The sequence below is a fragment of the Echinops telfairi genome, unplaced genomic scaffold, assembly GCF_000313985.2.
Source record: "Echinops telfairi isolate 266 unplaced genomic scaffold, ASM31398v2 ScPeMD7_5592;HRSCAF=6446, whole genome shotgun sequence".
Classification (NCBI taxonomy): domain Eukaryota; kingdom Metazoa; phylum Chordata; class Mammalia; order Afrosoricida; family Tenrecidae; genus Echinops; species Echinops telfairi.
In genome coordinates, this window is record NW_022109491.1 from 40767341 (window position 1) to 40785195 (window position 17855).

The 17855-nt window shown below is 35.7% G+C and overlaps 1 protein-coding gene across 2 annotated transcripts in view; it reads right to left on the reverse strand.

Moving 5' to 3' along the window:
* Positions 1 to 1375: 1375 nt before the first annotated feature.
* ESF1 (ESF1 nucleolar pre-rRNA processing protein homolog) overlaps positions 1376 to 17855 on the reverse strand; it is a 49747-nt gene continuing 33267 nt past the window's right edge. For both annotated transcript variants that reach the window (XM_013008728.3, XM_045295417.1), the window contains exons 9-14: positions 17408 to 17560; positions 10058 to 10179; positions 8905 to 8992; positions 6901 to 6977; positions 4207 to 4356; positions 1376 to 2216 (exon numbers count right to left, since the gene is read on the reverse strand). In XM_013008728.3, coding sequence (XP_012864182.1) covers positions 1923 to 2216; positions 4207 to 4356; positions 6901 to 6977; positions 8905 to 8992; positions 10058 to 10179; positions 17408 to 17560 — 884 coding nt within the window. In that variant the 3' untranslated portion in view covers positions 1376 to 1922. The remainder of the gene's footprint in view (positions 2217 to 4206; positions 4357 to 6900; positions 6978 to 8904; positions 8993 to 10057; positions 10180 to 17407; positions 17561 to 17855) is intronic.

Consider the following 17855-nt stretch of genomic DNA (forward strand, 5'->3'; position numbering starts at 1 on the left):
ATATAATTTTCCCAGCGAAGCCATTTGGGCCAGTTGAATTTTTTCAGGAGCTTTGTACTAACAAATCTTTTTCTGAAATGTAGGTGAAAATCTTTGAATCATGGGTTATTAAAATTTTCCTTACATATGCTACCACAGCTGAGAAAAAAAGCTTAAATTGGACTTTATTTTTAAAAACAGCAGCTCTGTGAAAGACCTAATGAATGAAGACAAGCTGTAATTTCCATTACTGAAAATATATGAACCTGACATATCTGGCAAAAGACTTGTAACCAGAATGTGTGTTAAAAAAAAAAAAAAGGTAGAAAAAAACCATTTACCAAAGAACACATCACATACATGTGGATGGTGGTAAATAAGCATATAAAAAAGGATGTTCAATATCCTTTATTTGAAAAATGTAAAATTATAGCCACAATATTACCAGTACATTTAACAGAATAACAAAAACAAAGAAACATAAGAACCTGAGAACAAAATTACCATGATTCTGTTAATTATTAGTGAAGATGTGGAACTAGAATTTTCATTTCTGGTAGTACAATATGGTCCAATCACTGTGGAAAATGATTTTGCGGTTTATAATAAAGTCAAACATATTTATCATACAGTCCAGGACTCCTACTCCTATATATTTATCTAAGAGAAACAAAAGTCATATTCACATAAAAATTCATCCTCATTTGGGAATGGCAGCTTTGTTTACAACTGTAAAACACTAGAAACAAATCTGTTCGCTATTGACCTATGGGATGTCCCTTTTCTACAGAAGAGGAAACCTAAGTAAAAATATATCGTTGCATTAAGAGTTCCCTATTTTCTGTTCTTTCTTATAGAACTACCTCATTGCACTGTGGCTTTGCTACCTGCTGAAGTTGGCTGTGTAATCTGCTTTAGTCAAATTACAATGGCACAATAGCAAATGTACCGTTAGAAGCTTGCAAAGTGAGTTTAAGCAGTAAGTCTTACTCTTTTGCAGCTGGCAATGTTAGCCAAGTGAAGGAGAGAGCCCTCAACCCAGTGGTTCTCAACTTGTGGGTCGCCTGATTCATAACAGTACCAAAATGAAAGTGATGAAGTAGCAATGAAGATCATTTTATGATTGGGGGTCACAACATGAGGAACTGTATTGAAAGGGTCGCAACATTTGGAAGGTTGAGAACCACTGCCTCCACCAGCTCCCTTGAAGCCCAAACATGTGAATCCCATATACCTTCAGCAGAGGTGGCCAAACCATGAACCATGAGAATAAATCATGCAAACATGGAACAGTTGCTTTATAGGGCAGTCCTCTTAAAGTGTTAAAGTCATTTTTTTCAGAACATTTTTTCCAAAACAGTTTATTTAAGGTGAATAAAATGAAATAAACCACTTGTACATATATTTGTTGTTTTATTTACAAATTAACTTCATAAACAAACTATAATAAACATAATCAACCTACAAAGGAAGGTTCTTGTCTCCTATTACTTACATCTAGAAAAATAAATAATTTCAACTGAGAAATCAGGTCTTTTGCTTCCAGAGAAAGTGTACTGCATATACACCTCTTGTATATGTATAGGTCTAAATTGTGCTTAGTCCCTACACAGAGTGAGGACGGGGCACTGTTGTGTCTTTTACATAGAATTGTAAATAGTCTTTTAAAGTTCTACTGGTATGAAGTGAACTTCAAAAAAGCTTTTATAAATCTTACTATTCAGGTAACTCAAATTAATTATGGTGAATCTGTAGACATATACAGTACTAATCTGTAATTATACACATTTATGTTCAATGATTATTTACAGGGAGAAAGTTCAATGGTCAGAGTAAGTTCTACTCATATTCTTGAAAGAGAACCTTGTTCCTAATAAATATGACTCCTAACATTTCTGACATCAGCAGAATACATTCTCAATGCAAAACAAAACAATACCCAGTTATTTGACTTTTTGCTTTTTTCTTGCTTGAAATTGTTCTGTTTTGGTTTTGATAGATTTGATCAACATTGACAAAGCAGGGTCGACCGTCGTGTTCTGTGATTTCCTTTGCAGTTCACTCTCGCTCTTCTGTGAGGCCTGAGTACATTCTTGTCGTGTTTGTGCTCTCTGTCGAGCTTTCTCCTCAAGGATTTTTTCCATAGCTTTTGTTTTTTTGAAATTAGGATCTGAGGGATCCAAATTAAATAAGTGGGAAGTATACATTGCCTGAAATCGAGCATCCTGAACATTGACCTGCATACCAAAAGAAAAAAAATAGTGCAAAAATAGGCCAAAAGAGTTACTGACCATATTAAATAACATTCATTCATACATTCAAAAATTGTTTTTCTACAGACCATCAATGGATTTTTAAGGTCCATTCCTAGATTCTCACATACCAAGCACACTGTTCATGTGATGACAATCTACTTGAATGGGAACTACAGGGAATGACACTGGCTAATTCAGACAGTTAGTTGGAGACACAGTTTTTGAGGCGGTGCTTCCCCATGCTTACAATGAGAATGAAGCCTGTTTCTGGTCTACTGGAGTTTTATGTAAAACAATATAGAAATGTTAGTCTCATTCTGCATTCCGTTAAAATGTTAACTGTCAAAACCGTCAAAAATGAGTCTTTTTTGAGGTGACTGGCAGATCCTTCCCACCAGCTGTTCTGTGGGCGAGAGATGAGGCTGTGTACTCCCACACAAATGGAGTCTCAGAATCCCTAGGTCACTATAAGTTGAAATAAACTTGATAGCACTGGGTCTGGGAAAGATTAAGGTCTGGCAAGATAAAAGTTCCAGATTTAGCTTCAATGTTTCTACAATGACATTGTAGTTCCACATCTAAGACTACCTAAACTTTAGCCAGATTTCGAGGGTTGCCAAGCACAAGGGTGAATGATAAAAAGAAAGAGTAGTTTACTGCCAACCAGCACTACCACAGAAAATGTGAATCTAGAGATGGGTTGGTAGAATTACAACAATGAAAATGGTTTTCAAGCATGACTATTAGTGTAAAGGAAATGATAATATTAAAGGATTAGATTACCAAATCAAAACAACAACAACAACAACAAAAAACCCCACAATTCGCAAGCCTTAACATAACGCCTTGATATTAGATCTCCTTCTTTTTTACTTATTTTGAATTTATTCTGCTTAAAAAATATTTTCTGCTTTCTAATCTCTTGAGGTTTTCCTGTTTTATTTGGTCATTGTTGCTGGGTCCTTTTGTTGTCTTGGTTTTGTATGTTTTCTGTATAAGGAATTCAGATGCTTGGATCTACGAAGATAACAACTGGCTTAATAATTAAAAGGAAGAAAATATTCCAGTTGATTGTGGTAATGATGGCACAACCCTTCTTAATATGATTGACCTATTGAATTTTATGATATTAATTAGATCATAATAAAACTATTAAAAAAAACTAAATAAAAAACAATTTACTGAAGAGTTCAGTAGAATTTACTCACATAAATAAACTAGTGCTACAGAGTATCCTCAAAGTTCTACATCTGACTTCGAAGTTAGCTGTATGCTCCTTTCTTTGAGCAAATTCAAAATGACCCTTGGGTTTATCCAAGATAATGGATGTCATTCAGTAGCTCTTGAAAGTGTAAGTATTGTCTAAATGGCTCAAGCTAATACACAGGTTTGCAGCCATTAGGAGTACAGACTCCGTAAGAAGGGAAATAAGTGAGAAACGGACACGAGGCAGCAGTTCAAACGTTTGCTGGTCATCTACAGCGATTGTGAGGCCAGCTTGCTATTCCTTGTTGCTACAGGTGGTACTGAGTCAGTTCGACTCAAGACCCCGTGTTCAGCAGCATGAAACACTGCCACGTCCTGCTCCACCCTCACAACTGTTGTGCTTGAGCCCTGTGTTGCAGCCATTGTGTCAATCCATCTTGCTGAGACTCTTCCTTTTTGATGCCCCTCTGCTTTACCCTCTGCTATGCCTTAGTTGGGTGTAATTGTGCATACTTCCCTAACATGGCATCACACAGAAGGTGACTGATTCTAACATTAAAATGTTTGGTGTAACACTGATTTAAACCACTCTGAAGATCAGTTGGCTATGATGGGCTGAGCAAAACCTGGTGATTTGGCCCCAACATGAACCCTCTCTAGGACACTACTCAGTGTAACTTAAAACTTTTCTCAATTTTTGTCTAAAGTGCTGATTTCAGACTAAATCTTACTTTAAGAAGTTAATTATTTATGCCCCTGATGTTACCTCAAAGTCATCCTCTAATAATTCCTTCTTTTTCATAAGCTGTTTTTTCTTCTTTTTGCTCAGGTTCTGGTGTTCCACAATCTTGTTGTAATTGAAATGTTTCTTGCTATCCTCATCTTCCTCATCCATCATAAGCAAAGCCATTTCAGCCTGCGGAGAAAAACACACAAGATTCTCGTACCCCTAAGAAGTAACGTAGTCTAGGGAAAAAACCTCCATCACCAACCAATGCTTCAGGGTGACATCTATCATCTGTAATCTGAAAGCAGGAGAGGAATGAAGACTTACGTTTAAAAACACCACACTTCACTGAGTGCAAACGGTTACTGGGCAGCAGGAACAAGAGTACTCATGTAAGCAATGATATTAAATCTAACAAATCTGTCATATTTTGTGGTATATTCAGCAAAATCTCCAAACATGTAATTCCACAAGAGATTTATTGGATTTACTTTTTCAATATTGATACAGTTCTAACAAGGCAAAATACTAAATCTAACATACCTACATACCTGGGTTTTTTGACTATGGGATTCTACATGAAATCTTTGACTCAGGAAAACAATCATGTACACCGTAAAAAACATGCTCACCGGCACCTGTCAATCTTCTATTAGTTTAGGGAAAAATATATATAATGAAAAAAATTATGCATGGATTTCATTTTGTTTTTTGAGGGACAGGAAAGGGGGTGGTCACCAAAGTAAACATGCACTAACTTGTTATATCTGAACAGGATGCACTAAGACATTGGTTTGAAAAGAGCCCCTATACATAAGCAAGATAAATTATGCTAAAATTGAAGTAATAACAAATATCAAATTTATGGTGACGCTTAGGTGGAAGAATATTGAAATCACTGATGCTTTATGAAAAATTTATTAGGACAATGCCCAAAGGAGATTAATAGTCTACAAATGGCTAGCATGTTTTAAGAAAGAACAAAATAATGCTGAAAATGAATCCTGCAGTGGGAGACGGCCCCCATCAATCTGCAAGGAAACAATTTTGTCTTGCTCTAGGCAAAGAGACCTAATGATTAACAACAGCACAGATATCTCGATTGGTTCGATTTATATAATTGTGACTGAAAAATCAAAGTTGAGCAAATTTTCTATTGCATTGGTGCCCAAAACGATTGCACCTACAAGAGAGGAGTTCTCAAAGGGCTACCAAGAGATGGAAGTAGCCCAGTTAAAGCAAAATTGAACCAGCCAAGAGTAAAAGTTATGGCAACAGTTTTGTGGAATACTGTCTTTCTGGATGACCTAAGAGTTAGCCAAGTCTTTAGCATAAAAATGTCCAGCAAAACTTCACCAGAGTCCTTCACCACTACTGCTAGTTACCCAAGGGCAGTTTTGTCAAACTTTTGATTGGAAATTATTAGGTATTCACACCCTAATTGAGCACCTTCTGATTTATTTTGTTTCCTAATCTTAAGACCTCTTTAAAGGGCACTAGTTTTTATTCAGTTAATAATGTAAAAAGAACTGTACTGACATTAGTAAGTTCCCAGAACCCTTAGTTCTTCAGAGATGAAGTAAATGGGAATCATTGTTTGACATTATGATTAGAATAAAATTATTAGGGAAAAAAAATGTCTTGACATTAATGGTTGAGAAGTACAATTTCTATTTCTTATTTTATCTTTTAATTCCATTTTCCATAAAATTTTTGAAGTAGTCTTGTATTACCACTTTAATTTCCTTTCCCTTCTATCACTGGTATGTACAGCTGGTTTTCTATTTAGAAGCAGTTTCTAAAAAGAACAATTTTACTTTTCTTTGAAATGGATTTATGAGCATTTTACATATATATTGAGTGGAGCATAGAAAGTATTAAGATGCAGGTGTTAGACACTATTCATGTTAAACACTAACTGAATATCCGCCAGTTTTACAATAATGTTGACTCAAGTTCTTGTTTCAGCAAAAACAACAACAAAAACAACCCTGTCTTAAGGATCTTTGGGGTTACTAAAGTACAAGGCTCACTGCATTTCTAAGAAACATTTTAATACTGGACATATTTACCATATATACTCGAGTATAAGCCGACCCAAATATCAGCCGAGGCACCTAATTTTAGCACAAAAACTGCATGAAAAATGTGCTGAAAAACTTGGCTTATATACGAGTATATACAGTATGTTGTTTGCAATAATAAAGAGAGGAATTAGCAATTAACAAGTTTAAAGTCTATAATACAGGATAGACTCAGATCGAATTAAACTTTACAGGGATGTTATTTTAATGGCTTTCATAATGGTATTTTGTGTCTCCATTAAGGAGCTGTGGTGGCTTAGTGGTTACGAGTTGGGCTGCAATCTGCATGGTCACCAGTTCAAAGCCACCAGCAGCATTGTAGGAGAAAGACTGGCTTTCAATTCTGGTAAACAGTCCCGGTCTTGGAAACCCACAAGGGGTCGCTATGAGTCAACAGTGACTTGATGGCAGCAAGTTTTGGTCTCCATTATATTAAGGGCTTTTAATTATTATGTATACTCTTCATCATAAAGAAACATGCTGTAGGTATGAAATCAGTTCTAACTTTGTACTAGTTGGAAAAGTTCGTTTTGTAATAAGATATTACTTAAAAGTTAATAAGCTTAGGGTGTCTTATAAAATCATTATTGAAATCAGCTATTTTTTTAATCAAGGATCCCTGAAGCATGTAAAAATGATCACTTTTTACCTTTTGTTTTTCTATTTCAGTTTCTTCCTCTGGAGAAGCGCCATCTTTTGCAGATTCCACTGATTTCTTCTTTATACCTGACAGAAACCACCAGTATCAGAGGGTTGGAAACTTACAGGACTAGGGACAAAATTACAGGCTATCGAGAAATTACCTTAGTCAATGGACAGAACCTAAGGAGAAGACAGTGGAGAAGTGAATGGCATAAACACATTGCTCTGCGATGAGAAGACTGACAATCATAAAGAAGAAAACATTTCTGAAATTAACGCATAAAAACTTAAGATCATTTCAATAGATAAGGAATCATCATTTGATAAAGTTCAATACCTATTCAGGATAAAATACATAAATTTAAAGAAATTCTACCTTTCCTTCTATTTTACTATTCCTTCTCAGATTACTTATTGGGCTTATTCCTACCTGCTCCAGTAACACAGAATAACAGCCTATTTGTAGGCTTTACCCTCCCTTAGGGCTCAGTCCTATACCTGCTTATAAATGCCTTCTACATTTGTAAATCAATGTGCAAAATTCTCAGGTTTATATTACTCCTTTTGGAAAAACCGTTTTAGGCCAAATATAAGCATTTACTCCCAGGAAGTATTCTGAAATCAAATGTATAAGTTAATTTCACCTGTTCCCCATCCCTTAAAACTTCTGATCCTAACTTTTCACAGAGCTTATATACAATTAAAGTGTATATAAGAAACAGATTACCCCAAACCATCCAATCATTTAACTTACTATTCTACTTCTATTCTGAGATCTGTAATCTGACCAGGCTTCACTGACATGCTAAACGGAGCACTTTGGAATGAGAAAAAGGAAACGCTAATGCTTCACATTTCTCTACTATACACTTGGATGGCTGAAATCAGAGGATAAAATCCAACATGTAGAAATGACTACTCAGGTATGATCAAAAGCCGAATATGCTAAGTTTCCATTTCCCTGTCCAATTCTCAAGAATTTCTCAACTTCTATTCATCTTGATCTCTTTTTCATCAATAAAATGTCAGTGCTTAAAAGCTACAAGAACCAGGAAATAATTTTGAGCAATTTTGACTTTTCTGTTGAGCACTAGTCTGGTCTAGTAGTCACGAGGGACAAGAAGCATAGGAACTTTGGAAAACCCTTCTCTTTACGATGCCAGCTTGAAGCTGCTCCAGGAGCAAGTCTGTTGGGGCTGCTGTGTGTGGTATAACGATCAGGGGAAGACAAAATGCATGTGAACAAGTGGAAAATGCTTACAGTAGTCTTTGCGAGGACTTGTCCGTGTACAGCGTGGGCCTCATCATACACATTTACACATACCAAAAAAATCTACAAATGAAAGCCCTGAAGAATGGGTGGCAGTGGTGCATAAGCAATGGAAAAAAGGCTCCATGGATACAGGAAACAAGCTTTCACATCATGTAGAGATTCATGGAAAATGGGAAGTGAAAAGCTGGCTTTTAGTTATAAATTCAAGAGAAAATGACACAACTGTTTTTATGTATTTGGGCAGAAAGAGCTTTTGTACTAAAATCCATATATAAATCTAAAAAATAGAATTATACACACAAACACAAATTCATTTCACACTTTCAATTCTTCATAGTGCTTGCAAAGATGTTCTTGGAGTGGATATGCTTCATAGATATATATCAATGAAAGCACACAACATACCTATTTCCTCTTTCTATTTATACTCACTGTCTTAAGAGAATCAATTTGGTTTTCTAGAAGGCTATTTCCTAGAAAAAACCCAGTAAACTGTTAAATTAACCTTGTCACCAGGCGTCTTCTACAAAGAAATTCCTCCTGTATATATACAGGGACATGCTGATTCTTCCCAATCTAATCAATGATTACCCCCACAGGACAGATCTGCGTATCACCCAATATGTGAATGATACAAATTCTATGTATTTTTTTAAAACTAGCATATCATTTTCCCCACACGTTAGGTTTTTTTCCTCTTTGTATTGTGATGTAAAATGACAAATATGACTGGCTTACCCATTTTCTTAACTTCTTCAGCAAAGTATGGATCATTCAAATCCACATCTGAGGGTAATTCATCTTCACTGGTCTCATTAGCAAGACTCTTAATATTGAATGCAAAAATAAACACATTTTCATTCAAAGAATTATACTAAAATTGCCGTCAAGTCTACTCCAACTCATAGCAGCCTTATAGGGTCAATAATAGGCTATATAATACCAGATAAGTCAATCAGTTTTTGGTATCTATAAAACAATAGAGCTAGACTTGAATTAATCATTTAAGTTCCCACAAGTTCTAACATTCTGTGATTATCAGTGATACTGTCTTAAGGTAATGCCTCTATTAACATTTCAGTAACAAAATAAACAGTATTTTCAATGATGAAAACTGCAGGTAGTCTCTGCTATTACTGGGGACTAATTCTGAAAAAGGTATCCACTGAATGATGGAAGTCCAACCAAATTTTCCACAGATACAATATTAACTCAGAGGAAACATCCTTTGGGGAGAAAAGGGAATTACAAGTTTTTATATCAATTGCCACATTTTTTTTTCCAATTTAACAGAAGCTGGCTATGTAAAATTTGCTAATAATTAGCTAATAATAAAAGCAGTTTAGACTGGACAGTACAGCAACTAATCAAATAAATTTTATTTAGTAACAGTATTATAATATTTTAAATTTTACAAAGGCTAACTAGAAAGTGAAATATTTAATAAGATGGTAAGAGATTTATATAATAAAGAAAAGTGGAAAATCAGGATATAGTATTAAGATTATAAAGTACATAGAAGAAGCTCATTTATGCTAAAAAATGTCTACGTGCATGTAGAAGTTCAAGTAGAAAGTAAAAAACGTATACACACTGGTCTTCTGCAAAAGCAAAGAATAGCATCATACTTTTTCCTTCTGAATAAAAACCAGTGTTTCATTTCAGCAGTACCTGAAGTAAAGCATTGGAGCTCGGTGGTTGAAGCGGTTTGGGCTCTTTCCAGGCTCTGTGTATTGTCACGTGGCCTTGCAGAAATACTTACACTGTTTGCCTCTTACTTTCTTTTCACAATTCTGGTAGCACAGGGTACCCCATGTAATGAATACCAAGAGACTGATACCTTCTGATTCATGGCGATCAGTAATTATATGGTCATAAGTATCACTGATACCTTTTGTTTCTTTTTCAGTCTTTTTTTCTCTTTCTTCTTCTCTAAAAATTGTTCCCAAGGGGTCAGCTTATCCTTTCCTTCCAATTTATTTTTGACCATCTCTTCCGCACTTTCTTTAAGGCCTAAAGAAAAATACACAGAGATTAGTTAACAATAATAAATTCATAAGCAAATGCAATTTGCTATTTCCACTTTAATAGTAAAAATGTATATTTTACTTTTTACATTTTAGAGGACAGGGTTGGGTTGAGATAGGAGGACATCAAATATTTGGAAGATACAAAATCCATTAAATAATCCAATTATTTAGAATTTTCTTTGAAAAAGACTTGGGTGATCAAGATCACCTTCCTAGACAGATTTTAAATCTTAGAAATCAAAAACAATGCTAAGAAAAATCAAAACACAATGCTAAGGAGATCGTACTTCACCTTTTTTCTGACAAAGATATGAAACTCAGAGAAGTTTAGCACATTTGGAATTTGAACTCTTAGTTTTCTTTCTTTCATACTATTCCCAGATACATCTAAATTGCTGGTACGACTGCTGTGTATGCCACAAAATAAAATCTAAACGCCAGAAACAAAAGCGAAAACAGAAAAGCAAACTAGTTTGAAACAGCTGCAATAGATGATCTCTAAGGTCCTTTCTCTGACTTTTAAGTCAATACTTAATCTCCAAAATGTCATGATTTAGGAAAGTATGAAATTATATGCACATTCAAGGTTCTGTAGATTTGTTTATATGATGTATTGCTGGTGGAATCTCTGATTTACTGGATGTCAAATCAGAAACACAATTCTGAAATAAAAAATGTTTCTTATGAGAAAGACATAATCCATCTTAATAAACAATTTTCAGGAAAAATGTGGAGTATGCCAAACCATTTGCAGATCATTGACTGAATCTAGAGGTTTTTAAAAAATGTCTAGAAAATATGGAGGATCCTTATATTAACATATAGCATACTTTTAATTCACTTTTGTCCCATATTTTGGAGAAAGCAGTAAATCTTGATTTCAAATAATGAAATAAATCCATTTAAATATGACTATTGGTTAGTACCTAATCAATACATGTTCATTTGTGAGTATACCACTATTGTATCTAAGAATTAATGTTTAGATTGATAATCTTCAGGATATTCTATAGTTTTCTCATGTTTTAAGATATGATTACTTTGAAAGATTAAAAATGAAAAATTTAAATTAAAATTTACCACCCACACCCCTCCCAATAAAAAAAGTACTTTCTGGTAAATTTTGATGCTTGAAATGTAAAATGCTTCCTCGACCTCTGCTAGATGACAAAGAAGGTCCTGTATTATTGGCTTTAGGTGGCTAGAACACTGGCATTAGATGTGCCTTCATCTTTATAAACATTTATGCCGCATGAGTAGGTCTTGACCTTTCTGAAGGAGGACTTGATAAAGCTTTGGACTCTCTTCCCTGGAACACTGCAGGACTGGGGGTGGAAAACAACCCCCAAAGCTTGCATACAGTGTGCAGGAGCTTGGACTTATGGGTACCCAAATGCTTATTTCTGTGTAAGAAAGGATTCAAGAGCCTTAGAGCAGGCAGCTCTACAGAAGCTGTAGAATCTAGGGCAGACTGGAGTCAATCTTCCATCATTTCTAACTGACGTTTGTAGCTTCTCTGTGAAGGATTCTCACTTTGAGCAACACTTTCATTCTGGATCACCTAATTCTTTCTTGTGATGATGATCCTGCTTAACACGATCTCTGGTCTCTCACTCCTGATGCTAGTTGCTGGCATTGAGTTGGCTTCAACTTATAGCAACCCTATATACACTAGAACGAAACACAGTCTGGCCCTACACCAGTAGCACTATGTCAGTAGCACGCCCGAATTATGACACACACACCCCCCCAAAAAATCTGTCGATTGTTAAATACAGTTGCTCCTGTGGAGCAAGATCAGCCCTTGTTTAGGACTGCTGTTCTGGATGGTGATTAGATGAGATGCTATTTCAGAAAAGAAGGATGATTCAATGTGTATCACAGGAATGTTAGTTAGTTCACGTGGTAGTCTACTTTTCCATGCTAGAAATTTCATTTGTGCACACTTTTTCACTCAACCAGACCAAAAACAACTTTAAGGTAACCCTTTGTATTATATAATGTTTATGAGCACAGTGCCATAAACAAAATGATTACTTAATAAATACTCAATTGATCTGTCTTGAAGTAAGGATTCTTATTTCAAGTCAACTGTTTGATTTGTCATGTTTGAAAATGCATCAAAACTTTATGATCTAAGTAAATGGTCTTTATCTCAAAGTGGCTCATGTGATTACAGCTTATTCTCAGGAAATAACTGTTTTTTCGGGGGGGGGGGTTTAGTTTGTTTATAATAAGAAATAGCATCTTCAGTTAAATATAATCTATAATTTTTTGCCTGGCTCTCACTAAATACACCAAAACAGTACTCTGACAAACACATTACAATGAATTATTAACATGCCACCAGGGTAACTTACACTGCTTTGCTTTCACTGTCAATCATGAAGTCATTTACATTTCCTGCCACAGTTTTTTATGTTCTAAGTTCTCAAAAATATGCCCATCTCAGCAGCTTCTTGGCATAAGCACAAAAACATTTTTCAGAGAAAGTTATAGCCTCATTTGAGAGCAGTAGCCAACGTGACTAAAAATTTAAAGTTAGTTAAAAGCAACTTAAACGACGGGGCAAAAAACCCTTTCAACGTCAACCATGATTGTGGCAATAGTACTACTTTAAACATTACCCATTCAAAGTATTCAAGGTAGTTTGCACATATATAAAAACACATAAATCTTTTTTTTCTCTCCCCAAAATAAGAATAGACATTCCATCTGGTCTTTCTTTTCTAAAATATATGAAAAGTCTTCAAAGGGCAAGACAAGAATAACTTTTAACTAGTTATTATGATTCATTTTGTTTATAAAAACAGAACACGTTTTAAGATTTTTGGAATAAGCAAAAACTGGCACTTTTTATTTCAATGAGGACTTAGAATCCACTAAGAATATTTATGGACATCAAGGGTATAATCTTTTTTTTATAGTTGTTATGAGTCTAACCCATGTAACTCTTCAATTCCAAAAGTAGCTTTTAAAAATATAAATTACCACCACCAAAAACAAAGACAAAAACCCAAATGCATTATCCTTAAATCCAACTCATTGCAACTTCATGCATTACCAGGTAGAAATGCTCTTAAATCTCCACTACCACCAACAAAACACCTAACTTAGAATCTACCCTGGGCACAAGTTCTTCAGAGAAAAGCCACAGGTCTGGAGAAATAGTGACATCAAAGGCACTTCTTCACAGTTGGTCACTATCCTCAAAGGCATGGAAAGGAGGAGAGACACATTTACTCATATGAGTATAACTGGGACTGTTGTTAATGTTAGTGCCTGTCAAGTCAATTCTGACTCAAGGCAACCCCAGGTGTGCCCACAACTGCTTCACAGGGGTTTCATGGCTGTTGAAGTTTTAGGTAGAAGATTGCTCAAGTCTCTTGTTCAGGTCTGTTTTCCCAGGTGGCTTTAGGTGATTCAAACTGCCAAGCTCTTGGCTCGCAGTTTAGCACTTAACTGTTTGCATCGCCCTGGGAATCCAATAATTGGGATACTTTATCCCATATGAATAATGGGGATCTGTGCCTGTTATTTTTTTTCCTATAGTAGGGACAGGCAATTATGTACCTGGGCATCTGTAAAGTTTGTAGTACAAGCTCAAAACTATCAGTAACTTTTACAAGAAAAAGGAAATTTTCAATGATGTGTACTGTGCCTTGGCTCTCAAAAAAACAACAAAACAAACAAAACAATGCTCCAATTCATGCCACTGAGTTGATTCTAACCTCTTATGTCTCTCTCTTCAGATCTTACAATACCAAATTCTTCTTCTCTCTGCCACTATCAGTTACAATTTTACATTTATTTGGTTTAAAACAATTAATACTTATTTTCCTTACTAGATTGCAAGCACCATGAGTTTAGAGGTCACAGATGTTTTGTTTTTGTTCAGTAAGAAAACCCTAGTGACTTGGAGGCCTAGCATATAACACATTCTCAATAAATTTCTGCTGAAAGGACAAATGAAGGTTAAAATGAATCAAATTTATTCCTGATCCAGTAGTAAGAAGGCCACAATGCAGTTAAAAACAAACAAAACAGAAACTAATTTTAGAAACAGTAACAAACAGTGCCAACCAGGGCCAAACAAATCCTCCTTTGGGTACACTTAATAGCTCATTAGAATACTGTTATATTTACTACCTGGAAACAATTCCCAACCCCCAAACCCACTGCTATTGAGTCTAACTCACAGAGTTTTTGAGACTGTTAATCTTTATAAGAACAGATAGTCTCATCTCTTGCCCTTAGAGAGACTGTTAGGTTTAAACTGCTGATCCTGTGTCATCTGATCTTCTTCCATGGGCAGCCCATGTGGTTCTGAGCAAGATTAAGTCCTTGGTAGCTTCTACCGTGATGTTACCGACTGACCCATTTGTGGATTTTTCTTTTCTTTACACTAAGGTGTAATTCATATTAAATAAAGGCTTCAATCCTAGATCATCAGCAAGTGCTTCAAGTCCCCCTCACTTTCAGCAACCAAGGTTGTGTCATTTGCATATCAAAAATTGCTAATACACCTCTCTCCAATCCTGATGCCAAGTGTTTCCTCATATAGTCCAGCTTCTCAGATTATTCGCTCAGCATAGACTAAATATAGTGACGTGATACAACCTTAACAACACCTTTTACAATTTTAAATCATGCAGAATATTCCCTTGTTCTCTTTGCCTATCTTGTGATCCATGTGCAGGGTCTGCATCAGCACAATTAACTGGTCTGGAGTTCATATTCTTCTCAGTGCCACCCATAATTTGCTATGGCTCACAAAGCATTTGCGCAGTCAATAACACAGTATAAGCATCTTTCTGGCATTCTCTTCTTTTAGACAAGAGCCATTCCATGTTAAAAATGATATCACCTGTTCCAGTTTTTCAAATCAGCCTGAACTTTTGGTAGCTCTCTGTTGATATACTTACTACTACAACCGGTGTTGAAAAATCTTCAGCAAACTTTTACTTGCATGAGATATCTTTGACAATGTTTGATATGGTTGTACAAACAATGTTTGATAATTTGGGTACAAATATGGATCTCTTGCCGCTACTTGGAATGGTAGCTGTCTTCCTTAGCTGCTGAAGCACTTCAATTAGTAATCAGTCAGTTCCTGAAGTCTTGGGTTTGGCTAATGCTTTCTGAGCAGCTTGTACTTCTTCCTTCAGTATCATCAGTTCTTGATCATATGCTACCTCTTAAAATGGTTCAATGTCAACTATTTCTTTCCACTAAGGACAAATTTAGGGGCCCTACTACCTGGATGAAGCACACTATCAAAGATTTTAAAACCACATTAATTAGAAGACAAAAGAGAGACTGGGACCTCAAAAAAATAGGACCATATGTGCATCAAAAGAATAAAAAAGGAGCCCACAGACTGAGAAGTAGGTTTTAGAAATAATATATCAGACAAGGGATTAATCTCTAAATTAATATACAGACAACTACAACATCAAAGCAAGAGAACGGCAAATTATCCAGTTAAAAATGGGTAGATAATATGAAGAGACAGTTCACCAGAGGACACATCCAGGTGACCAACAAACACAGAAAGGAATGTTCATGACCATCAGTAATTAGAGAGGGGCACATAAAAACAGCAATGAGATACCATCTTCCTCTCACCCTGACAGCAACTTTCAAAAATTAAAATAAATACTGGATAGAGTGTGGAGAAATTAGGACTCTCATACTGCTGGTGGGACTGTAAAATTTTACAATTCCTGTGGAAAGAGGTATGGTGCTTCCTCACGAACTATGAATAGAAATACCATATGACCAAGCATTTGGTATACAGCCTAAAGAAATAAGAGCCATAACACGAACAGACATATGAAAACATCTTTTGTTCATTGTAGTATTAGTCACAACAGCAAATCAATGAAAACAACCCAAATGTCCATCAATGGAAGAATGGAAAAATAACCTTTGGTACATACAATAGAATACTACCCAACATTAAAAGATAGCAATGAATCTGCAAAACGTTTTATGACAGGGATGAGACTGGAGGATATTATATTGAGTAAAATTAGTCAAAAACAAAGCGACAACAAAAAAATGAGAACCTAATGTCGGGGTTTAAGTGGAGAGAAAATGTTTTGAGAAACGATGTACAAAAGCGCTTTACACAATTGATGTGTGTATGGATTGGGATAACAGTTGTATGAGCCCCTAATAAAATGTTAAAAAAAAAACAAAAAACAAACAAACAAAAAAACCCCCAAGATATATTCACCATACAAATAAAATAGATATTTGAGTAGATATTTCAAGAAGCCTTATGATTAAATAATAGACAAATAAGACTAACCACAGGCTCTAGGACCTGATATCAGAAGGACTACTTAGTTAAGCCAGGCTGCCACCACCAACAGTTCTGATAAGATCACAAAAGAAGGTGTGAGACAGAGTAGGAAAGAAATATAAACAACATTCAAAATCCTTTAAAAAAACCAGATTTACTAGTCTGATAGAGACTAGTGGAACTTCTGAGACTCTCAAAAGTAAGTGCCTTTACCAGCAGTTCTCTACCTCTGTGTTGCGACCCCTTTGGGGGTTGGATGACCCTTTCACAGGGGTCGCCCCATTCATAACAGTAGCAAAATTACAGTTATGAAGTAGCAACGAAAACAATTTGATGGTTGCGGGGTCACCACACCATGAGGCACTGTATTGAAGGGTCACGGCATTAGGAAGGTTGAGAATCACTGCTCTAGACACTCTTCAAACCCGGAACTGAAACCACCCCTGGAAATCACGTTTCAACCACACAATGGACAAGTCAATTAAGGGACTATAGATGGCACCAGGAGCTCAGATCAAAAGCACAGCATTCTCCTCAAAACAAACTTCCTGAAGCAGGAAGGGCAAGAAAGATGGGCAAATTGGGAAAAGGGAACTGAGGCTGGAGGTTGGAAGAGTGCTCTTACATTGAAGGGATAGCAACTCATGTCATGAAATAAAATGTCTATAATTTATTGAATGGGAAACTCGTTTGCTCTGTAAACTTCCAAATTACAATAAAATGCTTCCCTGAAAAAGACAAAAACCCCAAAAGGACAGTTATTATTGTATGTGACCACTGTTGTAATCCTCACTGCCACCAAAAACCCCCAAACCACATGCTGTTAATCTTTCCTTCATAAAATGTCTGCAACATCCTAAAATGAAGGAAAACAAGCAGATATGTAGTGAATAATTCTTACCTGGAACCCACTTAATTTCCATTTCCATATCATTTTCTTTGCCTTTCTTTTCTTTTTCTTGAATAACTTGCAAGAGCTGTCTATATTTGGCAATTTGTTCTTCATCATCCTTCGGGTTTTTCTTTGTCTTCCCATCTTCTTCCACATCGTCACCTAACAATGACAAAAAAGATCTATTTAATCCACAGAGTGAACGCACTTCTAACTAGTGCTTAGAGCTCAGGGCCACTCTAGCAACCATCTAGAAGTTGCCTTTACGTGTATTGCAGCTAAAATATTGTCATCAAACAAATTTCTTAATAGTAAATTATTCAAGTGAAGGACTTACGTGTTGCTTAAATTAGTTCCATAATAAAATAAAAATAGTTGCACTATAAACTAGAAGCATCTTAGCAGTATGCCTGGAGATTTTTCTTTTATCAAAATTCTTATTTCCTCCCCCCCCCCC